At 40.7% G+C, this 26,139-nt stretch overlaps 1 protein-coding gene and 1 long non-coding RNA gene across 4 annotated transcripts in view; both read right to left on the bottom strand.

Moving 5' to 3' along the window:
* Positions 1 to 17,761, bottom strand: part of LOC147874520 (kelch-like protein 10) — a 155,557-nt gene extending 137,796 nt beyond the window's left edge. For 2 of the 3 annotated variants that reach the window (XR_015534041.1, XM_087344709.1), the window contains exons 1-10: positions 17,520 to 17,761; positions 16,814 to 17,244; positions 12,526 to 12,713; positions 8,168 to 8,419; positions 6,607 to 6,886; positions 4,307 to 4,543; positions 2,870 to 3,039; positions 2,386 to 2,555; positions 1,625 to 1,783; positions 457 to 649 (exon numbers count right to left, since the gene is read on the bottom strand). Coding sequence is in view for 2 of the 3 variants with exons in the window: in XM_087344709.1 (XP_087200835.1) it covers positions 457 to 649; positions 1,625 to 1,783; positions 2,386 to 2,555; positions 2,870 to 3,039; positions 4,307 to 4,543; positions 6,607 to 6,886; positions 8,168 to 8,419; positions 12,526 to 12,713; positions 16,814 to 17,152 (1,988 nt within the window). In the remaining variant the exon portion in view is untranslated. Of the gene's footprint in view, positions 1 to 456; positions 650 to 1,624; positions 1,784 to 2,385; positions 2,556 to 2,869; positions 3,040 to 4,306; positions 4,544 to 6,606; positions 6,887 to 8,167; positions 8,420 to 12,525; positions 12,714 to 14,947; positions 15,152 to 16,813; positions 17,245 to 17,519 lie in introns of those variants that run through there. The other variant, XM_087344710.1, reaches the window with a different exon arrangement.
* Positions 17,762 to 22,241: 4,480 nt separating this feature from the next.
* The window catches only part of LOC147874519 (uncharacterized), a 50,703-nt gene continuing 46,805 nt past the window's right edge, over positions 22,242 to 26,139 (bottom strand). The window contains exon 4 of the long non-coding RNA XR_015534211.1: positions 22,242 to 23,127. This is a non-coding gene — a long non-coding RNA (uncharacterized LOC147874519). The remainder of the gene's footprint in view (positions 23,128 to 26,139) is intronic.

The following is a 26,139-nucleotide window of genomic DNA, read 5'->3' as shown; positions in this document are numbered from 1 at the left end:
GTCGTTAAACCTGAAACTGGCCTAACACTTTGACGAAAGCCGAAGATTATGGCGATGCTGATGTGCTGAACGCCAGACACTTCCTGCCCAAGAGAGTGCCACTGATCAAAGAAACTTAGTCCAAGAGCTTCTTATTAATGCAGTCACAGCTTACGTCTGATTAGCATTCCTAGTCATTCGCCCTCTGATTTAACCAATCAGCTTGACCGCAACGTCGCCCCGCCTCCTTTCATTCTACACCCTTAACCATCCATTTTTCGCGCGCTTATTCGAGGCTCTGAGTAAGCAGTAAGAACCTCTGAAACGTCGGTCACTTTAAGGCGCTGCATCCGCAAGATCGCGGATACAATGACCGGAAATAATTCACTACCTAGAGCTTTTCGAAAGTAAGAGTTTGTGATTATACAGCCCTGAACAACCAAACAAAGAATCAAACAAACAAACAATCAAACAAACCATCGATTTTCCTTGCCATCGAAATATGCGACCCACTCGTTATAACATCCACCGATTACGAAGATCGTGTCGTCCATCACTTCTGCGTTTAATTGATATTCATAGAAGTTCATGGCAGGGATCTCGGTCCACGTGTCTTCTGCAGCGTCATACTTTTCGGTTCTGAGCTCGGATGATGTTTTGTTGCGTCCTCCTGCACACACACACATTCAGTAACAGGTCACAGGATATAAAGAAAAGCTGCCAAAGGGAAGTTATTCTAACCCCACTCAGCGGGGCCCTTCTTGATATTTATTACTCTATCACCTGGCCACGAAATGTTTAGCCTTTATGAAGCCACAAGATTCATTACATTATTCACAAAAGTCGGTATTTGACCTCATCTTACATATTCTAAATCCTTAAAAACATTTTAATAGTATCCTTCCTTTTACTCCAATGTATCACAAGTGGTATCTTATCTTCAAGATTACCAGTTACAAATTTATAGATGTTTGTATTTCCCGTAACTTCGATGCTTCACACTCCGTCCGTCTTACAAACGGATTTACGCTCTTAAAATTGGTAATTCCGTAAAAGGAACGAATGAATTAAATGCAACAAAGAAAATTCATTCCCTCTTGCATTGTCAGTTTTAGTACCAGGAACAGCTACAATTTTATTTTCGTCCTTGTAGCATCAGGAAATTGCGCCTGACATCTGTTGTCTACTTCATGAAACTGTGTGAGAAAGTAGCCTTAAATATCAACACAAGATGGCGTTACACAAACAAGTGACGAATATCAAAGACTGCGAAGGGACTGCTTTAACCCACCGGCTTTTTGGGGATAACAGAACGGCAAATTGAAATTTCCTTGCTACAAGAACAAAATATTTAAATTTAAAACTGGGACTCTGTGAAAAATAGGGCATACGTTACTTTGGATACCACAAGAGATTACGCGATGTTAGTTAGTTAGTAAGTTAGTTAGTTAGTTAAGTGTTCTTTGTGGAGAATGCAATCGAAACCACGAATCGGGGTTATAATTACTTACAAACTCTGTAATGACAGGAGAAAAATTCTGTTCATAAAATCTCAGTCACTCTAAAAAACCATGAAAACATTTCACAATAACAAGTTCTGTCAGGAGGATAGAGCAGCATCACTCAGAATGTCCAGAGTTCTCACCTAGGGCGTACAGGAGGCCGTGGAACTCGACGCAAGTAAAATAGTCACGTCGAGAATGCATTGGTGCGACGAACGTCCATCGGTTGGTGTCCGGGTCATAAACTTCCACCGAGTTTAGATAATTCATACCATCATATCCACCAGCGACGTACATTTTGTCTGCAAAAACAAATTAACCATATGACACGAACTTTACTCACATTTGATGTAGGCAGAGGCGTTAAAACTGGTCCATGCAGAGCACAGACATGGGACAATCCCTACTTAAATTTGAAAATCTATTAAGTCCCCCTTCGAGTCACAGAAACTGCATTATATGTGTTATATGAGAGCCAGTTTGATATTTTTTTGTTTGCATTCACTCTTAGTGTACACTAAAAAGGCAGAAGACGACGCACAGGGACAGCTTACGAGAGCAGAAGAAACCATCACGCACTCAGAACTTCAAGCCGTTGCAGTCTGTGAAATAACGAAGTCCGTAGCACGGATAAAAGAAGAGATAATAAAAGAATATGGGACGATGGAGTGAGGGAGACTAAGATCAAGAGCGAAGAGGAATGCCTTGAAGATGAAGGCATAAGGTTCGTCCGAAACATCGGCAGAAGCCAAACGACAGCCATCTTCATACTCGCCGCCGTGAGAACCTCAAATCCAGCGATTCCTTCAACCGTTCGCGCGTTGTCACACGCGGACAGACAGACAGACAGACGCCTCGCCTTCTCAATTAATTCATAAATTTCTGTTCCACAGGATTTACGTACCATTCAGTACAGCCGCACTTGCATTGTATCGGCGTGTGTTCATGGGAGCGATCAAAGACCACTGGTCCGTCTCGCAGTCGTATCTTTCAGCCGATTTCTGATTCATACCAAAAACTACACCGCCCATGGCGTACACTGAACCTCGGAGAACTGCCACCATTAAACCGGATCTGAAACGAAAAAAAGTAGACTCTCTGCTACCCTCATTTATTATGATTCAGATGCATTCCCTCTCGCAGAAAGCAATTGTTCGCTCGTCAGTATTGAATCTTAACTCAAATGAATTCAAAGGCAAATCGTATTATTAAAATCAACGTCGCGAAAGTCCTCCGACCTATTCACACTTTGCACGATGCTCCTGTATGTGAGTGGTTCAATTTTACATCCCCTGCCCAGATTTATATCTTGACTAAGACAGCGACTATCAGCTTTTGAAGAAGGAATCTGTTCCAAGGACTTCCTCAGTTACGAAGCTGCATCTTACCTTCGGACATTCATAGGCGTCACATCGCGGCATGTCTTCGTAACAGCGTTGAAGCAGAAACATGAGCTTGAATATTCAACGCCGTTCTCACCTCCGATGACGTAAATGTCGAAACCGACTACTGCCGTGCCATGGAAGGCTCGCGGACCGATCGAGTCTACCACCTCCACCTGCACAGGAAGAACAGATTATGGATTTATGTTTCTTTGGGTCATTCGGTCTACTGATGTGAAGTCCTTACATTAGAGTTCAGGCGACCAACCACCGGAGCAGAGGTGCAACCCCCAACAGTGGACCGAAATTGCTACACCGTGGAGGGAGGCACTCGACAAAGACCGCGAGAAATTAACTTGGAGCAATTGAGGAATTATAAGAGAGACGGAGGAAGCAGGAAGACCCGAAGAGAAGCTCTCGTCAAGTTCGACAGACAAACGTAGAATCAATTTCTGATCAACAGCTGACATTTCAGGTTCGTGCGATGGCAAAGACAGATGTTGGTGTTTTGGGTTTTATCGACGCAAAGATGGAGGCAGTACGTCCCCGACCCCACCCCAGAACCTTCTAATTCACGAGGCGTTACCACGCAGATCGCCGACATCGACACTGATCAGTGCTTCATTTATTACGTTGAAATCCACTGACGATCAACAATGACTTCGTTTCATGTCGAAAATCAGCAGACAGGTTGCCATGACAGGTAAAGTAGGACGCTTTTTGTAAGCGGTATTTAAGGAAAACTTCACATCCTTCGTCGATTCCTATTAGAACTTACATTGTACACGAGACTTAGCACGTGTGTAATTTATTTATTTATTCTTTTGACGTAAATACGTCTATGAGGAAGGGTCATTCGGCAAAAATGTGGAACGAAAAAGGAAAACGATAAAGTGTAACTTCTTTGTTATGTTTCCTAGGAAACGTCATCTGTTTACTCGGCTTTGTTGTTACCTATAAAACATTACATTACATTACCATACCTTACATTTCAATACTTTACCTTACCTTACATTACATTACCTTACATTACTTTACATTACATTACATTCATCTACCACAGACCCGTCTTAAGCGTAACTAATTCAAGTTAAATAAGCAAAGTCTTAATCAAACTTTGCTCAATTGTAAAGAATGTATAAAGGAAATATTTAGAATAAAGCCAATATATAAACTTCCTTTCCGTATAGACGTATTTACGTCAAAATCTCCGGAACCGTGGTTCCACTGTCACTTTTTAATTCATGTCTTTGAAGCTTTTCTTAAAAAAGTGTTCAGTGCAATGGAAATAAACGAAAACGAAGTAAAGAGGCTAAGAGCTGCTTGTAATTAAGCTTAAATAAACGATTACTTGGTACAAATAAACAAAAAGGAGGAAAAGTAGTTTTTCTCGGAGGCGTCATTTAACAAGGCACGGTAAGAGTAGAAATTCGTGCAACTCACCACAGTCCACCGGTCAGCAAGTGCGTCGTACGCTTCGATTACATCTGACGGCTCTCCGTCGCGACGCCCACCAATAGCAAACAGAATGTCCTGTGGGATTCGCGGGTAGGCAATCCTTGGGGTCACGAAGTCCTTGTCTCCTTCCATCATCATTTCTGAGTCGTGCAGAAACGCGAGCGTCTCTGAAATCACGGGTCTGCACGCCTCATTTTCCATTACGTACGGGTGCTTTTTCACCTGTTGAACAGTTCAATGTGGACCTTATGAACATTTAGGAAGGGATTCCATGTTCCATTGTAGAGGAGACAAGAAATTCACACATAATTTGGTTGGGAACTCACCGAAATAAACTATGCTATATACAGAAAATATGTTTTTGACGTAAATACATCTATATTTTAGGGTCAGTGTCATTCGGCAAAAATGTGTTACGAAAAAGTGTTAGGAAAAAGGGAAACGGAAAAGTGTAACTTCTTCGTTATGTTTCTTAGAAACGTCATCTGTTTACTTAGCATTATTACCTATCAAACATTACATTACCTTACCTTACATTACATTACCTTACCTTACCTTAACTTACCTTACATTACTTTACATTACATTCAGCTAACACAGTCCCGTTTTAATCGTAACTAATTGAAGTTGAATAAGCAATGTCTTACTCAAAACTTAATCAGTTGTAAAGCAGGTATAAAGGAAATATTTAGAATAAAGCCAATATATAAACTTCCTTTCCGTATAGACGTATTTACGACAAATTCTCCGGAACCTTGGTTCCACTAACAACTTTTTTGGTTTATGTAACGATGGTCTTAACAAATGCACAGGTTGTGGAGAGAAGCGAAATCAAAGTTAAATCGATCTTAGAGAAAAATATTGAAATGTGTTTCAACCGAAAGGTAAATACTTCATCAAGAGTTACATTTTGTGTTACATTTAAAAATTAATTTATTTATCGTCTCTCCCGTGCGAGTTGCACGCTGCGATCACAACAATCTTTTTGATTCGATAACCTCAATTAATAATCAAAATTACGTAGCATCGAAAGAAAATTATGAAAATTAGTTGCTTCGAGTGCCAAGGGAGGCAACCTTCTGCATGTTGATGGTTGGGTGGAAGGCCCGTCAACAGAGCAGGATGTGGTTATGGGCTCAATGTCTTTTAAGAGCCATTGCATGTTTCGACCTTAATTGGTCATCATCAGGTTGTTCTCTTTAAGTGTTCGAAACTAGTAGATACGAATGCTAAACTGTAAAGACACTTGAAGCAGTTAACATTTTCATGAATCCGTGCATTTGTTTCACAAATATTCGTAAGGGCTGAAATCACAGGGCATTTGACCTAGGACAGAAATATTTTTTCACTGGGGTTAAAGCACGTGCTGAAATGGAAGAAAGTATATCATAAGTTGTGTGGCTGCTTCGTGAGATGACGGTTAAAATCTTTGAATGTTAAAGTCGTCTGTGAGTTTGAAGCCCCTCGGGTAATTTACTCTTGGAAGTAGAACGAAGCCTTCTTGCTGCACTGTTCAGATATCTGTTGTCCCTATGTGGTCAATCAGCTGAAGATTATCATGCTAAGTGTTCATCGTCGGAGATACGTGAAATTATTATAGCAGCTAAGACACGCTTCTTATGGCAGTAGGATCTTTGGTTAAGTTAAACGCTGCGCCAAATTACGTGATTTACCTGTTGGAGGATTTTCCTATTTAATCTGAGTGGACGATTGAATGGAGTTAACGGTGGAATGCTGTAGTTGAACTGATCTTAATTAACGCTGAGACTGTAATAAAAGATTGTAGCGCAGACGATAAATAAAAGACGATTATTAAATCCAAACATATCTGTATAAAAGGTCCAATCGAGCATTTGTTTTGCACACACACACACACACACACACACACACACACACACACATGCGAGCGTGTTACCAGCGGCATTAAACAGGTAGTTACTGTAACCATGGCAACTAAGTTAATCTGGGGATTTCTTACGCAGCAAATTTTGCACAGTAGAACGCATTAAAATCATTGTGTAGTTTTACACGTTGTTATTGTAAGATTTTAACCAGAATTGGAATGTGTCAACAGATTCCGTTAAAGCTAATCAATATTAAATCTAATAAACATCCGTTTATATGTTCTCGAGCTGGAACTGCGGACAGACAGACAGACGGGCTTACACGTGACGAAGAAAAAGGCTCAAAATTTGCATTAATTAGTTACGAACACGTGTAAATATGGAATTGAAAATGCGGGCTTCACTTCCCATGAGCATCCACGATTTCAGGGGCATACTGACCACCTCCTTGAAAAACTTTGCATCAAGTCGTCCAAGTCTGACGCCCTTCAAAAGGCCCGCGAAGTGACCTTTCCTGTTGTCCGGGTCGTGGTTGATCCACCGGAGAATGCACTCCCACACAACTTTCTCGTCCCTCACGTTTAGTTCCCCGGCCTCGATTATCGCTTGCAGCTCCTCTACAGGCAGTTCCAGGAGTTCTTTGCTCTGCTGAGACAGTTCCACGAAGTGGCGCAGAACGAAGCGACGGGCGGGAGTCTCGAGGTCGGCGAGGGAGTGAAACCTGCGACAGGAAAGGTAACGCTGACACAATTAAACACTGCAGCAAGAACTGGATTCTCAACTATTTGCACACCACAGTATTTCGCCTGCAGTTTTTACCTTAGCCCTTTGAAGCCCGAATGAGCGAGACTGAGAGCAGACACGTGGAGAGGCAACGCTGAGAGACGCTCCTTTTAACCGATCCAAAATAGAAAGTTTTCGGCTCTGAAGGTACCCAGGCAATGCCCGCTCGTCCTCGCGATAAGGTTATAGGTTAAAACAAGAGCATTGCGTACGCAAGTGAAGCAGGCAGTGAGATGACAAGTGTAGCATTTTTAATTCTGGAATTAAAATTCGCGAAACGACGTTGTGTTAACTGCGTGTGTTAATCCCGTGAAACCTCGTGTAACCGGACTAAATGGGGGAAACCACGGGTCGAATGAGCGGGGTAAAGGGGAACGTGGTCATGGAATTGAACAAATAAGTAGAGATTCAATACAGATTTTCCTCGGCGACGGATGATGCGGGCGTGTCGAACGCAAAAGCCGACGGCTAAAGTCACTCGTGAGCGCAACTCGAGGGAGTCCCTGTTTTAAAATAGTGAATTTATCAGTAATTCTGTCCATCGCATGAACTGGAAGATCTGGTGTGATTCTGCCGATGTCAGTTGATTTGCTTGCTATGTTGTTCTGAACAAGAAGGAGTAAGGGTTCATCATCTACGGGGACCAGCGGGTTGTTTCTTGTCTTTTCCCGATATTAACCAATTCTCTAAATGTCCAGAAGTGTTCCTAATAATCATCAAAATCTGGGGTGAGGTTATATCAATGAACTGTACCGCGTGGACATCGCTTTAAACAATTTCGCCGGTGGAATCCAATCGCAAACAATCTGGTTGAAATGCGGGAATCGGATAATCGAGGCTTGGTTAACAGAGGTTTTCCCGTATGCAGAAATTTGTGGGGCTGAATGCTTATTTTGCTGTTGGGAGGATTATGTATGAAGGAACAAATTCCGCAGAGAAAGAAAGAAACAAAGAAAGAAGAATAGGAATTCGAGTGGATTTGATTATGACTCTGCAATAGATCGCGATTAACGTTCTATATGGTGAAATTATTCATCTGCTTGTCATAATGACGCTCAAAACATACGCAGTTAAATCAGACCTGCCCCGACCTACAACGCTCAGTCCTCAGTCAGATTCTATAATCTCCGACCCGGCACTCGGCCGCTCTTGAGGAAAGCTGATTCGATCCAGCGACGATAGCTGGCGAAACAGCAAATGACAAATGAACATCAATTACCTTGCGAACTGCTGGATGCCGATACACTTGTCGACGTTTATCTCGTCCTTGAGGAAGTCGCAGCAGAGTTCAGTAGCTCCTGGTATACACAAGTAGTCAGCCGTCTCGAACAGCTGACGAGCGTTGTCGGAGCGGATGTCCACCTCGCCAAAATAAACATAATCCAGTATCAGGGTCATCATGTCCGAGCTGATTCTGTGGAGGAGAACATCAGTTTCCTCACTGGTGTGCAGAGATGTCGTGAAGAGGGTCCTGAAACGTCGATTTGGAGAAACGGCGAGCAGAAAATTACAAGTCATGCGCATAAACTTTAAGTTTTTATGAGTCACGTGGCCAAGTAAAAGTATCTTTTTGTCAAAGTGGTGGATGAATTTTTCTTACCTGAAGACTTCAAAAATTCCCAGAATGAGTCCGAATGGGATCAGATTAACTGCGAGTGGGTGAAGTGCTTGAGTAGTCTTACAAGAATTTAACTTAAAAATCGGAAAGCAAGCAGCGAACATTTATACTATAGAATGTCACCTCGTCTCTTACTTACCCTTGAATCCTTCAAGAGAAATCTGAGGTTATAACAATTATTACAGAAATTATAAAGCCAAACAATATTTCAACATACATCTTTCTTTATGCAGAACAGTGGCATTACTTTTGTTATTATGTTGTGCTGATCAGCAGATGGTATGAATTATCTGACTTTGCAGAGTTTCAGATAGTGGCATAATCTTAAATGAGTCCTAATGAAGTACAATTTAGTTACTGTAAGAAAGACCTACGTGCTGTAGTGTGTGTACTGTCTTGGCATGGAATAATATTGTATGCTGTTACACATTTTGACTTGTGAAGAGTTTAATTAACAAATTGTAAACACTGGATTTAAATTCCTGTATCGAGTTGCTCATCATTACATCTATTTTAAATTACTTAGTGCTGTGTTGTGCATTTGATTCACTTTACAGTGAGCTTTGTTACAGCAAACAAAAAGTCTCCCAATAATTTGCACATAATATAAGAAAATAATATCATAACTTTTTACAATGTTACTTTATTGTGAACAATAGCGATGCATTTTCTTTTTAGGTCTGCATAATTTGAATTTGGTCTATTTTAAGTTATAAGTCAAATATGAGGCAGTATGACCACCGAAACGTTGGTTAACATCGACCGGACTACACAGCGCAACAACCCAGAAGACAGAAATCTTCATACTAATCGCCCTGATGATGGAGGCAGTGTGACCTCTGAAACGTTGGTAAACATCGACCAGACTACACAGCGCAACAACCCAGAAGACAGAAATCTTCATACTAATCGCTCTGATGATGGAGGCAGTATGACCTCTGAAACGTTGGTTAACATCGACCAGACTATACAGCGCAACAACCCAGAAGACAGAAATCTTCATACTAATCGCCCTGATAAAGGAAAAAGTATGACCTCTGAAACGTTGGTTAATATCGACCAGACTATACAGCGCAACAACCCAGAAGACAGAAATCTTCATACTAATCGCCCTGATGATGGAGGCAGTATGACCTCTGAAAAGTTGGTTAACATCGACCAGACTACACAGCGCAACAACCCAGAATACAGAAATCTTCATACTAATCGCCCTGATGATGGAGGCAGTGTGACCTCTGAAACGTTGGTAAACATCGACCAGACTACACAGCGCAACAACCCAGAAGACAGAAATCTTCATACTAATCGCTCTGATGATGGAGGCAGTATGACCTCTGAAACGTTGGTTAACATCGACCAGACTACACAGCGCAACAACCCAGAAGACAGAAATCTTCATACTAATCGCTCTGATGATGGAGGCAGTATGACCTCTGAAACGTTGGTTAATATCGACCAGACTACACAGCGCAACAACCCAGAAGACAGAAATCTTCATACTAATCGCCCTGATGATGGAGGCAGTATGACCTCTGAAACGTTGGTTAACATCGACCAGACTATACAGCGCAACAACCCAGAAGACAGAAATCTTCATACTCATCGCCCTGATGATGGAGGCAGTGTGACCTCTGAAACGTTGGTAAACATCGACCAGACTACACAGCGCAAGAACCCAGAAGACAGAAATCTTCATACTAATCGCCCTGATAAAGGAGGAAGTATGACCTCTGAAACGTTGGTTAACATCGACCCAGACTACACAGCGCAACAACCCAGAAGACAGAAATCTTCATACTCATCGCCCTGATGACGGAGGCAGTATGACCTCTGAAACGTTAGTTAACATCGACCCAGACTACACAGCGCAACAACCCAGAAGACAGAAATCTTCAGACTCATCGCCCTGATGACGGAGGCAGTATGACCTCTGAAACGTTGGTTAACATCGACCAGACAACACAGCGCAACAACCCAGAAGACAGAAATCTTCACACTCATTGCCCTGATGACGGAGGCAGTATGACCTCTGAAACGTTGGTTAACATCGACCAGACTACACAGCGCAACAACCCAGAAGACAGAAATCTTCATACTAATCGCCCTGATAAAGGAAGAAGTATGACCTCTGAAACGTTGGTTAACATCGACCCAGACTACACAGCGCAACAACACAGAAGACAGAAATCTTCATACTAATAGCCCTGATAAAGGAGGAAGTATGACCTCTGAAACGTTGGTTAACATCGACCCAGACTACACAGCGCAACAACCCAGAAGACATAAATCTTCATACTCATCGCCCTGATGACGGAGGCAGTATGACCTCTGAAACGTTGGTTAACATCGACCCAGACTACACAGCGCAACAACCCAGAAGACAGAAATCTTCATACTCATCGCCCTGATGACGGAGGCAGTATGACCTCTGAAACGTTGGTTAACATCGACCCAGACTACACAGCGCAACAACCCAGAAGACAGAAATCTTCATACTCATCGCCCTGATGACGGAGGTAGTATGACCTCTGAAACGTTGGTTAACATCGACCAGACTACACAGCGCAACAACCCAGAAGACAGAAATCTTCATACTAATCGCCCTGATAACGGAGGAAGTATGACCTCTGAAACGTTGGTTAACATCGACCCAGACTACACAGCGCAACAACCCAGAAGACAGAAATCTTCATACTAATCGCCCTGATAAAGGAGGAAGTATGACCTCTGAAACGTTGGTTAACATCGACCCAGACTACACAGCGCAACAACCCAGAAGACAGAAATCTTCATACTAATCGCCCTGATAAAGGAGGAAGTATGACCTCTGAAACGTTGGTTAACATCGACCCAGACTACACAGCGCAACAACCCAGAAGACAGAAATCTTCATACTAATCGCCCTAATAAAGGAGGAAGTATGACCTCTGAATCGTTGGTTAACATCGACCCAGACTACACAGCGCAACAACCCAGAAGACAGAAATCTTCATACTCATCTCCCTGATGACGGAGGCAGTATGACCTCTGAAACGTTGGTTAACATCGACCCAGACTACACAGCGCAACAACCCAGAAGACAGAAATCTTCATACTCATCGCCTTGATGACGGAGGCAGTATGACCTCTGAAACGTTGGTTAACATCGACCCAGACTACACAGCGCAACAACCCAGAAGACAGAAATCTTCATACTCATCGCCCTGATGACGGAGGCAGTATGACCTCTGAAACGTTGGTTAACATCGACCAGACTACACAGCGCAACAACCCAGAAGACAGAAATCTTCATACTAATCGCCCTGATAAAGGAGGAAGTATGACCTCTGAAACGCTGGTTAACATCGACCCAGACTACACAGCGCAACAACCCAGAAGACAGAAATCTTCAGACTCACCGCTGTGAGAACCTCAAGTCTTACATGTATTACGAAGTTCCTTCTCACAGTTTATTATATTTCAGACAGAGGAACTTACAGCAGCTTTCAATGTTTCGGGCAGTACCAACTTTCTTCTGGACTTTGTCTGTCGTCTTTAAGTATTAAAACGAAGTCGTTTTGGAAATAGTTTCTATTTTTCCTTCCAGATCGATTGGCTGTCACCTTGGTAAAACCGCACTTAAGAATTAGTACAAAAACCAACTACGTCTTCTGGGATGTTGTCTCGTAGAAATTATCGGACGTTTCAGAGGTGCTTTCTGCCTCCATCATCAAGGAAAGAAGGCAGTAAGTACGTCTGAAATGCCACTCAGTTTCTACGGCGCAACGCCCAGAAGACATTCTTCTTCTTCTTCCTCTCCGCCGTGTGATTTCATGACAACGAACAAATAACTAAAGACAATCAGCCGTATAAAAATACAGGTTTCTGCAACGAAGGGGATAAAACATTTCACATACTAATTGACGTCTTTTGTGTCCTAATTTCACGTGTTAATAAACCACGTCAGTAAATAAACAAACCTGAAATATTCGCTGCGCATCGACAGAATCACTCTGTGGACTCGGAAGACGCCGCCGTCCTCCGACCTCAACACCGCGTCACACAAGAGGTTCCTCTCTCTTAGCTTATTCAGACTGAGCAATGCTTTGGTGCACGTGAACCTGCCGCCGACATGAAAACAGCTGCGACTTTGGTTTGACTCCATCTCCTGAAAAACAGTCGATCGCTGTTACAGATTTTTATTCATACTGACGCGTGCGCACATCAACTGAGAGTGACTAAGAGGAAACACGATACCGAGAAGAATATCTGGTCCTGCGAGAGAGTTACTGACAACGGAATGGCGAAAATTGCATAATATGGAGCTTTATAGATCTCTTCAATAATTAATAAATTGTAGGCTGTCAGATCAAGGATGATGAGATGGACGGGGCATGTAGAACACATGGCAGAGGCAAGAAGTGCAACTTTTTAATCGGAAGACCTGAAAATAAAAGGTCACTTGAGAGTCCCATGCGTTGCTCGGATAATATTAAAATGGATCTTAGAGGGTGGAGAATGAAGGTGTGGATTGTGTACATCTGCTTGTGGATGTGGCTTAGAGGCGGGGTCTTGTAAACACGGACATGAAACTTAAAGTTTCATAAAAGTGGTGATATTTGATTACCTGGGCTACTGTTAGATTCTCAAGCAGGCCTTCTGTTCTATGGACTCAGTTTGTTTCTTTGTTGTAGAATGACTGTTGAGATTCAATACAAAATGACAAAGCTTTAAATGTGACTAATCTAACTAACTAACTAACTACCTAGACGGCTTACGGAATACGAAGTTTCTTCACCCAACCAACCAAAGCCCTCCATCAGACTCTACCCTGGGCTAACAAAATCCAGTCTCCTTCAACTCCTATCTCCCATAGATCCCGCCTGATATTATCCTCCCATCTACGTCTAGGTCTACCCAGCGACCTTTTCTCCTCAGGCTTTCCAAAAATACCCAGTGCACACCTCTCACCCCATCCATGCACTCCACATGCCCCGCCCATCTCACTCTTCTCGACTTAATCACCCTGAATGTGTGACTGATTTAGGCAATATTAAGTCATGCCGCGTGTTTGTCATTACTCGCATAATTTAAATCTCCTTATATGTAAACTACGTAGACATTACGTATAAAATATCAATGTAATCCATAAAGTCTTAGATGCCTCTACTCTGGTGAATCGATTTTAAAAAATTACGAAAAGAATATGCCATAGAAATTGCGTGACCTTTGATGCAGGACCAGACAGTTAACAAATAAATTTTGGAAAAAGAATGCTACGCCTTTTCATAAGCTAAAATTTTCGAGTTCTTCTCTGTTTGTAGAACTACAAATGCTTAAGAGGTTACGTGATTAAGGACTTTCCTGCCTAAGTTACAAATTTATATACATTACAAGCACAAAATGGAATTTAAATTTATCAAATGAACGCGAGAATTACAGTTGGGAACAGTCACAAAAACTCTAATTTGTTCTACCGCGTGCGTAGATCAGGCCCAAATCACGCCACTCACACACTGCAATGTGCAAGATATTCTATAAAAAGTCGATTGGTACTCGGCTCGTCAAAGAATAGTCCACTTCCTTTACTGAACTAGAAGATTCATCATCGTGTGCACAAAATCCCGCCACCGGGGTCTATCCTGAGCCAGTTGCATCCAATTCGCTCCATCAAGTCCCATCTTCCTAAGATCCATCTTAATGTTATCCTCCCATCTACGTCTAGGTCTTCCCAGAGGTCTCCTCCCTTCAGGCCTCCCAACCAATAAATTCTAAACACACCTCCCCTGCCCACCCCCTCTAACAACATCGGGTGAGGAGCACGTCATGCATTTTCTCTATTATCTGTCCCACTCTCGTTTTGGGTCCAGACATCTTCCTCGACACTCTGTTCTCAGAGGTCCTCAGTCTATGTTCCTCCCTCAAAGTGAAAGACCACGTTTTGTACCCATAAATACTTTGCACTCAATAACAGCAAACATTCCCCGGATTTAATCTGCTGTTGTAGCGAGATCATAGGAGATTCGTCGATAATTAGGCTTGTAAAACCGAAATAAAAATTCTTCACTCATCCCTAAAACGCTTTAATAATGTCGATGTAACAAGAGATGTAAAGTGTTGGAATTATTGTTCAGAATGCAAACCCCACTTCTTAGCATTCACATATTTTTATTATGATTCTGGGCCACGAAAAACTTTTTATTCCTTTAAAATTGTAAAATGTTAATTGCCTACTGGAATATTATTTTACTATCAATGATGCCGTGAACAAACAGAAGTCAATCTAATGTTACTTGAAATTGTGTTAAAAAGAAGACAAGCCTAATTCTCGTACACGAGTTCACAAATGCAGACGAAAACATTAAATGTGATGAACAACATTAATAAATAGGAATCCCTTACCTCAAACTTTGTTCAGTTGTAAGAGACCACGACGTCCACCCGCAATGACCAATTTAATCAAAATAAAATGGGAGAGAGTTGAGGGCAGTTTCACAGATTTCTTAATAATTCTTATATAAGATAAGAACTCGTGATATTCTGAAAGGATTTTAACAGCACAAAATTGTCTAGTCCACGACGCACTTCTTCTACAAGCGAATCACAGCTCAGCTCTTTCCACAATGACGAAAGCGGATTGTTGATGGCGATAATGAAACACAACAATGCCAAGTAAACAGCTGACGTAACAATTAGTTTCTTGGGTAAAGGAATGGAGTGCAATAAGGTTCATTCAGGCTATTATACTGCATGCATAAGTTACGAGAAAAGAGCCTTATGGCATGCCGAACCAATATTATTGCAGTGAGCTACAAAGTAATTCAGCTGGGGTTAATGTTTTCAGTACTGACAGTAAATATTTCCTTATTTCCTACCCTCCCCCTTCCCCTGTGATCCCCTTCCTTAACATTAACTTCTGACGGACGTGGAACGAACAGATTCGTCCCGACTACCATGGTCTTTGAAAAGTCTTAACGTTAATACAGCAGATTCCGGTTAATCGGGGTAGGCATTTATTTGGGACTAATCTTAAAATAACAAGCCTTTCTTTATTCTTTACGTGGAACTTCGCGTAATTGGGGCGGACGCTTAATATTTACCTATGAGCCCAACGGTGTTTGCAGTTATTTTTCCTTGGAAGGCAGAATTATTATTTAATAAGATTCAGTCTCAAAAGTGCGCCATGATGACATATATACAGTTTGGCTCGTGAGACACGCCCCTATTTAAGAATAAAATCAAATAATCCGTTCCTAATAGGAAATTTATAATTTAGATTTTCAAGTTGATAACACTTACACGTCTGTCGACATAACTGCACTTTATAATATATCAACATAACGACGTTTAGACCATTCAGACATCTGTAGGCTCAACTTAAATATTAATGATAGAGCATCAGAATATAACTGAGGATGAAGACAGTGTGTTCCTCTTACCTACAAGTTTACACAGCGTTGTAGCATAAAAGGCTTAATACGTTTACAGCGTATTTTAATATTTTGGGTTTAATTTTAGCAGAATATCTGTAGAGTGCCTTGTGAGTTCGCTTTGTCCGTCTGTACGCTTATAAAAGTTAAAGAACGGCAGAATGAATTTTCGTGATATTTGGTACAGACGTTTTGCTATTGGAGGGAAGTCAAAATACATACATTTTAAAATTCTGTAACTTGTAAGACCAAAATAATTCGTCTTTTGTTTCAAAGAACCCAACGCCACAAAAATAATGTGACTAACTTAATGGAGCCATGGCCGATTACATAATTCTGTGTTGCAGGGAAGCTGATACCGGTGGGACGTCGCTTTCTTGGTGCGTACCGAACTACCTCACCGTTAGGATGACGAGAGACTTTCTGTTCACGCTACCCGACTTGATAGGTTTGTACAAAATTTGGAATCGCCGACCAACATTATTTCTTTATTAATTCAGCTGCAATTAACTAAAACTAACTCCCTGATAGCACAACGATTGAGAAAGAAGTCCAGATAGTGAATAATTTTAAGTGTAATCCACCATCGTCACAACTCTTTACATCCGAAATATATTATTGTCAGTAAACCAAACATATTCACCAAGACACGAACCCAGGAGTTTCCGGCTTTAACATATTACGCCACGTAATACCTACGCCAAAACAATCAAATACGCGTGAATGTTGCTTCATCTGACCTTAAAATATGCTTCCAGATTACGTTCATGTTCAAACACAAAAGATCAAATGCGAACATAACACAGCATTAGTGAAACATAAGGTTTATTTTAGTTACCTCTCCTTGCTGATGTCTTCCTGCCATGGGACGACGGTCCAGTGAAGCAGCGAGACGACTTTCGTGCGCTGACCGCCGACCACTGTCCACCGTTGTGTCGCGGGGAATAATTTCGTAGATCCACAGCTGTACATCACGTCCTATAAATTTGGACCTCCCACAGTTATTCATACACTTGTCCCATCTGACGGCCATATAAAATTTCCCTGTACACAATTCTTCCTTTCGCATTTTCGTTTTGAGTTTTTCTATCTGTTCCCATTGCGTAATGTTTGTAACACTCTCTATATAAGATACTGATACGTAGTGCGTCGTCAAAGTACAAGGTACAGCCAACATGACTCAAAGATGCGTGTATCGACGTTGTGACTGCCACCTGTCGGCCGACGGCAGAAACACAATGGCTACGATAAACAAAAAATGTCCGCACACTGAAAAAGAGAGTCGGACAAAATAAGGTTAGAACACGCACACATCACCTTAATCAATGAAATCCATTGGACAAGAGGCAGCTCTTTAGCGAACAGTACGTTTCAAATGGACGGTGTTGACTTTGCTTATACATTACAGACTGTTCAATGTGCGCTGTATATAATTTACAATGTAAAATGTCTCCTAACCTCTTGATTTCTTAAAGTCTTCATAAACTAAAATATGTTATTCCACACAACTTCTAAGTTCATAAATTATTTGTTCTTAGACATACCTTAGGTTACTGTTCCGTCTTTGCGCTGGTTCGTATTCTTTGACCATACAATTTTTGTTTGCTAATGACCCTTCTATCTCATAGTATCTGTTTCTCAGAATTTATAGTTTTAACAACAGTAATACAGACGTTGTGTAGTGATACAATCTAATTGACATGACCTTCCAAAAGCTCTGCCTAGAAAAATTAAAAGTAATCACTACAGGTTCTATTGTAACAGTAGACAGCCACACTGATTTGCACCGTGATCAGGTTTCACTTAAAATCAACAGAGTGCACCACCATACAACATGAAAACGACAGCGCATGGAACTAGAACAACGGACGATATCCAGCGACTTACTTTATGGGCTGTATCGAAATAATATAGTATATTAGCATGAACGGTTAATAATTCGAATAACAAATAAATTACACCAAAGTCTATCGAAATATAATTAAAAGTTGATTAATGAATTTCTACTGTATATTCTAAAGATACATGAACGTGCAAAACGATTTGAGATACTGTTTTTTTTAAACTAATATCCTCATGCAATAACCTGCATGTATTCGTCACAAAACTACATATTTGTTATGTTACTCTAAATGATAATGTAATTCTGAAAGCCTAATCCAGGATTATCTGTCAATAATAAATATACATTCGATACACACTCATTCCCACACAGAGTTTAATCAAAATGATCACGCATCCAAGTAACGTGTACTTACAGCAGAATGGAGTGTAGGATTGTAATACAGAATCTCTTCGAAATCTGTCATGTATTTTCGGCGCTCTTACATGAAAATGAACACACGAGGAGTTAGTTTTAATAGTACGTGATTTTTTATTCATTTCAAAATTATATATTAAATCAGAATGGAACGGGACGAGTTTTGTGTCTGCCTGTACTGGACAGTGCATAGTTCGGTAAATTTAGTAACAGACTGCTCACGATTTCTGCCAGTGTCTTGAGGAAAACACAGAAAATTGCTGACATACATTTAAAGATATTCTGTGCGCGCTGTAAAAACAGCTGATTGTTCGTGACGTATCAAGACGACATCCGACGAGCCTGCAGGACTGTTACATGTCGGAGGAACCTGACGTCGTTCATAACAGCCACGCTATTTCTATTACCGAAGAGCACGTTTGTTTGCAGTAAGCAGTTGTATCGACTGCCGCCTCCAGCGTTCCAACGTCAACATCCGATATCGACAGGTCGATTCCAAACGCAGGGAAACTTCGACAAAGACAGTCTTTTGGGCATGATCCATTTTATCGGCTGTCATGTTTATATTCTGTAACACTTCATATTATTAACCCTTTGAACCAATTTGATTTGCGTGTTTATCACGATTCTAAGTGTAAACATCGATTATTTCCTTAAACAGCGTTAACCACTTGATCTTTGTAATGGTAAAGAGTTGTGTTTTCTTCGCGGTACGGACTGAATTCTTAAATATTATTTAAACCACATGTCGACACAGGTTTTCCTTGCTTTTCCTCTGTCTTTAAGCAAATTCTGAGATGGTTCCCTAGTTCCAAGATGCCACTTCATGCTTCTCATGCAGCGCTCCCGATTTAAATCCATCAAAATTTAAGCCATTTCAGTGGCGGCCGGTAAATTACTTATTTAACTTTCCAAATTATAGCTTACAAATTCATTAAGATACAAATCAAAATTCCTCCGTCTCTCTCAGCAAGCTGTCACTACTTATCACACTAACGTCTTCATGAAGATTCCATCCTGACCAGAAAGACGAGCGGGCATTGCCTGGGAACCTTCTAACTATAAGATGCTCATTCTCCCCCACCAATTTTCTCTCTGCTTCTACTCTCTTATTATCCTTCCTAACTCTCTCCCTTTTTCTCTCTTAAGCCTGAAAGGGTTAGACGGTGCATAGAATATTCACTACATAGAGTAATATACTTCCATGATATCCTCATTTAACGACGTTTACTCAACTGCATACTTCTGTAACGCCGAGCTTGAGATGATATTGAAGAGGAGGGAAATAATCCTCTTTTCAAGTTCTGTTCATAGTGTGAGACGATCAGATGAGGACAGCTGTCGTGTAAGGATATGCAGATGTGTTGGTTCAGCAAAGTAGAAGACACTTGGACGCAGACCGTGTTGACGTTTTACTAACTACGACGAACAGGACCTAGGGAAAAAATACTTTGCAGACTCGTCCCGAAGACGGGAGCGGCAGGGGAGGAACGCGATGACATCTCTACGTCTTCCAGATTATTTCTGTACCAAGGGAACCCGATGATTGAAAAATTCCGGCTCACTTCTGGTTCTGCAGTGTGGCAGCGAAACGTCCTGCGACTTCCTGGCCAAAATATCACTCCGCTGTTTCTGTACGACACACAATTGTACTTTTAGTTTCTAAATCTCGTAATAGGAGACATCAATTCGTTCACCACGACGGCGCAGTCTACAGAGTGCTTCCTATGTTGGCAGCTCAATTAATATTTTTATCTGCATGAATGTAATATCTTCAGAGGCTACAAAATGTTTGTTTATGTTAAGTCTTTGAATTTAGACAGTTTCCCCTATCCCCTATTCACATTCAACGAAAGTGTGGAACCCAGTCAGACTCTCAATGTGAAAGGTTAAAAATACGTCAATATTATAATTCAGTGAAACTTACGTACAAATAAGTCGACGGAAACAGGCCTTCAGGATTACGGAAGGTAATCTTTCTAGATGCAACGAAAACACAGAAATTCCGACACCACAAACGTCTAACAAATTAGAATTTGATGTTCTAACGACGGCGAGTAGCAATATGATTGTCTTCTGGGTTGTTGCTCCGTGTAGTCTGGTATAGGTTTTCCGACGTTTCAGAAGACCTTGCTGCCTCCACCATCAGGAGATAAAATAACCACTACATTTAAAAATTTCATAAGATTCTCAAAAAAATGCGATTTCTTCTATACTCAACGTGAAGTACTGCTGTCTTTTTTATTTCGGGTGGGGGTTGAACTATGTCAAACGTTATTCAGACAAGTATCGGCTTATAAAAGTTATAACCTCAAGCAGGCGTTTACCTTCGGAAAGAATGTTTAATAATGACGAATGCAACAAGGATTAGTAAAATCTCCATCTGCCGCCATCCGCTAACATACGTGATGACACATATCTACCGTTAAGCAATGTAATCATGTTCGATACAGCGCCACTTCAGCTGTTATAAAAAAACAGGTCGATGGAAAAATGAGTTGTAATGGCACTCCTGATTCGCATTCGAAAAGTTTCTTGTGCAAATCCCAGACCAGACTATACTAACTTCGCGATGTCGGAATTTTTCTCAGTCACCTCAGTCCAATGCTGGTCAGAGGCATTAAATTGGGCCACGGCCGCTTCCTTCCACATCGTTTGCAGTTCCGTATTCATTACGTTCTATAATCTGAGCTACTGACAGCGTCACTCAACATACGTTTTAAAAAAGGAGTATCGGTAGAGACAATGAAATTGCATGGAATGTTTGATTCGAGCTCTCGAAGTGCTTCTGTCTTTCTATTGGCGTATTCTAAGGCAAACTGAAAATCAAAGTCGACAGAATAGTTTCTTGTTCAAACTGTTCTGAACAGAAAATCAATTAGACTCCAGCACATTTAAAAATGCCTTTTCAACCAATTCTTATTTTTTCTCAAAACATTATAAATTTCAGTGAAACTTCTTTGTGGGAAAGTGCTTAATTAAGCACACAGAACAATTTATTTTTCTCAAGAAATATCCGTTATATTTCATTTATGAACGCACAATCAGGGGTCATATACCTTTTTGTCTGTCTGTCTGTCTGTCTGTACGTATACTTCATCTACAAAATTATTTAATGGTTTTCGATATAATTTCGTCTTTGTGCTCAATCAATAAATTATATACCAGAAAAGATGAGATGTATCCAAATTCAAACCCTGCTTTTACTATGCCTATTTGTGTGCAACAAAGTTGAAAATCAGTTGCGATAAAACAGCTGTTGCAGGCAATTCGGAATATGAAATAATCAGATGCTACCGCACAAAATAAAATTATTTTCAAACAATTCTTACCTTTCCTCAAAACATGACTCAGGTCTACCTCATACACCTTTCCTGTGTCTGCAAAAACTTTGCTGAAAAATGTGTAACTGTGTTGTGTCTTTAACAGAATGACTCGTGGCAAATTTAGATTCCATTCATCGCGATTAAACACAATCAACTGGTTTTGCGTGTGTTATCAGAACGCATGTTGTATATACAAAGGTTCCAGAAGGGTTTGTTTCATTATACGAAATATTAGGCTTAAGTATATATCTTTTTGGGACACCTATAATGCCTGTTAAGTACGATGTAAGTAGTTAAGATGTTCAACTTTATTTCAACAGTTTTTAAAACGCTGTAACTATAATAAATTTAACGACAAACAAGTGCCAGTAGATTTACGTTCCTGCAAATCGTTCTGTATACTGAAAAAGCGTAAAAATTGAAAAGTATAACAATCGACATTTTGATGTTAAAACTTACGCCAGAATTCTTCGAAGCTAAGCTTATCATCTGAATCACATTCCCTGATAAGCCTGGAGAAGTTTTCATGCGGGTAACAGGCTTTAAGATGTGGCTGCTATGTAGGACTTTCTTGGTCGTCATGATAATACTGAAATGAATCCACCGAAGATAAATCGCGTATAACAGGACAAGTGTACAATTAAACTATCACATGCGCCTCTGTACAGTGTATTGTTTTTTTTATTATCTGTAGGAAACAAAATCTGCGACTAAGTGTGTGCGTCCTAAAACAATTCATACACACAACCATCACATACATGAACTTTGTGTTAATAGTTGTTTGGGGGCATTCTGTTTTTACATTTTTCATTATGTACATTAACAAGTCCAGTCCTTTCGTGTGCAGTGCTCAGAAAAAGACCATCTCGTTTCGTCATGCACGGGAGTCACAGATACGTTTACGCTGTTCCGACCATTGACAATACCTAGAAGCTTTGGCACTTGATTAATTAATTCATATTATAAAACCTCTGTGGTAAACCAGCTGTCTTCCATCACACACAAAAGAAACGTCCAAATATAACATAATAATATAATTTATTTACATTAATCCGACATGTCTCCTCCTTCAAGAGGTACTTTCATTTTTCGATGTATGTCTGTACTTGATCGTGCTTTTCCCTACGTTGGGCAAACCATATTCGGCCGTGCAGTGTCCTCCATCCGTCCGCCTGTCTGTCTGTCTGTCTGTCTGTCTGCTTGGTTAGCACTTGATATTTACAATAAAAATCACAATAGGAAATTGTGGCGGTAAATAACAACAAATGAATGCCCATTTCTTTGTCAGACTACGTGTTTCGACTGGAAGTTATCATCAGGTATGTATGGCCTTGTAATCCTGGGGTCTCGGGTTCGATTCCCGGCGGTGCCCGAATTTATAACTTCTGTTGGGCAAGGCCGTGGTCTCCTCCGGGGGCTTCCCCGGTTTCTCCGTGGCATCCCAACAATTACTCCATTCACACACAGAAGAAGGCAATTGCAAACCACTTCTGGATCACCTGCCAAGAACGTATATGAACAGGTCCCAGTCCGAGAAAAGGATGGAAGGATCCTGTTCATATGGACCTGTCGTCAGACAGAACACTAAATAAATAAATCACTTTATAGCACGTTTCGATACAATATATTTTATGTTTATTTAAAAATATATACTTCATTTCGTGAATGAAAGCTGGTATCATGCCAATGGAGGGCTCATATTTTAGTTGTTCCGTTTTTTTGAGGTTGTTTGTGGAAAATAAGTGGCATGAAAACAGAAGGTGTTTCAACACGGAACCAAAATGATGCCACGTTACAGAATAATCAAGATGTCTTCCGAAATAGGTTACGTTTAACACCTGGACACCGTGCGATATCCAGCGTACTGCAGTGAACAAAGAATTTTGTTTGTAGGAAATGAACATAGGAGGATGTGGGGTTTTGGACTGGATTCAGCCGCTTGGGACAAGCAAATTAGCTTGCACTTGGAACCCGGCAATGAATATTCGGAGGGGAATTTCTTGGCCATGTGAACAACTATCACCTTCTGTAGGATGTATTCGTCTACGTGAAACTTAAGACCATTCCACAGCATAGAAAAAGCAAAATTTCAAAGAAAAACTGTGGATCTCTGTAATTTATTTCCGTCTGGGCTGCGTTATTCTCACACTTCAGTAAGGACTCAGGACTCACGTACAGTTCAGTTACATTTTCCATCCTTCACTCCCTCTGTGGACCCGACTCGCTCCTGACTTTTACCTTCAACATTCAACCTAACGCTGTTGTCTATCTGAATGGCAATTCCAAAGATGTTTTACGTTGTTATCAAATTATTGGAATGTCCTTGGCCGAGCTACACAGAAGCTTATGCCATCCCAGGAATGTTTCAACATGCCATAAATCAGACGTAGGAAGACAAATTACGGGAAGGATATGAATGCCTTCTGTCATTCACAGTTTCAAGTCGACAGCCGCCCCTAATTTCTAACCTGAAATTCTTATCACATTTTTCAAAGTATAAGATATAAGCTTACATTAAAAGGTCAACTCTTCGTCCGGGGCATTAAAAACAATCTACAGATAATTTTGCTTCCTTATTATTATAAAATCATGAAACATGAACATTTCTGTGTTCAAGGTAAATAAAAAGTTATCCCAATTGCCTGAGAAGTACACTGAAAGAATTAAACTGTTTTGTTTTTATGCGAAAATTCTACACATCCCAATTAACCGATGTAACGCCGTAACGTGATCGCTTCATGCATTAAAAACGGTAGCCTGGCAACCAATCATGCCTGAGACTTGTCGTTTACGGTTACGTATTAAATGGTTGCCAAGCAAACAAAAATTGACATAGATCACTTATGAAGGTGTGTATGTATATATATATATATATATATATATATATACATTTTATATATAATATTCTTATATATAAGAATAATAATGGTTTCGAAAGCAACAGAAACAGTTGCTGGCATAAACCACATTTTCACTGGTCGTGTTGCCATCGGGAAAAATGACTGGACATTTCTTCTGGTGGACAGTTCTCTTTTCGCTTCTAGGATGTCATAAACAGAGCGAGACAGAAGGAGATACATGAGTTATGAACAATCTATTACTGTAATCGTAGAACATCTCTGTGATTTTCTTTGCTACATTTCTACGTCTCCTTCTGCCATCGGAGTATTCTGACTCGGCTTCAATATTACCGTGTCTCAGAATTATTGGAATTTAGAATTATGATACCGGTTCTTGTTGGCCTTGCATAGTTTTATGAAAATATGACGGTAACAGATCTTCACAGATCTTGGCGCTATGAGATACTGACATATCAACATCACAAAGCTTTCAAACTACAATAGGCATTCCGCACATTCTGCCCTTATCGAATATAGTTGTAGAAGCGAGAGTGCGTGTGGTAGGGAATGCGTTTCCAAAGTCCTCTGGGTTTAAATAATCCCAAGGAAATGAACAGATTCTTACATGAAAGCCACGTTCTTAGAAAATAATACTATTACAGATGACTTGAATATAATACTCAAGTGTCACATTCGCTGACTTACTACGTACAGCGTATGACAAAATGGAAGATTTACCCTAAAAAATCTTATTACTAATTAACCTGCTGGCATAAATGTTAAGTTGTCTACCCAGTACTATAATAAACAATAAAAATACTGAAGTAAGTAGAGCGAAGTACAAAGCTTGTTAAAAGAGACATTACCAACATGAATGAGGTTATGTTATCAACATGAAAGGAACGTAAGGCTTGTTATAGGGTTTGTATAGGATAAATAACTTTTCAACAAATATAACACAACTTTACAATCATTTTTATCAGTAACATGGATTAGAGATTTATCATGGCGCGCATACTAAACAATGTGAACGAAACTGGAAATGTTTGTCTGCATTTATCAAAGTTACTTGACTGTTTTAACTGCTCTGGTACATTAAATATAGCAACTTCTTATGTTCTTGATCGTTTTTAAACATGCTGTAGAATCGTGTAAATGATTTGACCATATCTGTCAGAGGAGCTTAGATAAAACTGCCCCCACATACCATCATCATCTTGAAGAACAAATGTTCCTCAATTCTGTGGAAAAAGAAGTGTGGGGGGAACTGGGGAGTTTGTGACAAGGGACTGAGGCAAAAGGCTTCAAACCCCCGATATACGAGGCGCGTCCCAAAAGTAAGTTTCCCTGGGGCCGTTTACAGAAACAAAACACAATTTCATGGAAATATTTATTGCAACAGATACAGCAAGTGTCCAGCTATTTTTCAACATATTCGCCACCGGAATTGAGACATTTGTCATACCGTGGGACCAACTTTTGAATACCTGTGTCGTAGAAGTCTGCCGCCTGGGATTGGAACCACTGTGTGACAACCATCTCCGCCTCTCTGTCATTCTCAAAACGCTGACGCTGACCGGACAGGAATTTCTTGAGGTGTAGGAAAAGATGGAAATCACTGGGAGCGAGGTCCGGGCTGTAGGGTGGATGATTAAACACCTCCCAGCTGAACTCCTGCAGGAGACTTGCTGTCCGTCGAGCCGTGTGCGGCCTAGCGTTACAGTGCAGGAAGACAATA

The sequence above is a fragment of the Zootermopsis nevadensis genome, unplaced genomic scaffold, assembly GCF_977971745.1.
Source record: "Zootermopsis nevadensis isolate Lab colony 2312 unplaced genomic scaffold, Znev_1.0 Znev_ptg000008l, whole genome shotgun sequence".
Classification (NCBI taxonomy): Eukaryota; Metazoa; Arthropoda; class Insecta; order Blattodea; family Termopsidae; genus Zootermopsis; species Zootermopsis nevadensis.
The sequence above is the reverse complement of the archived record's forward strand: the minus strand, read 5'-3'. Positions and strand labels throughout refer to the sequence as shown.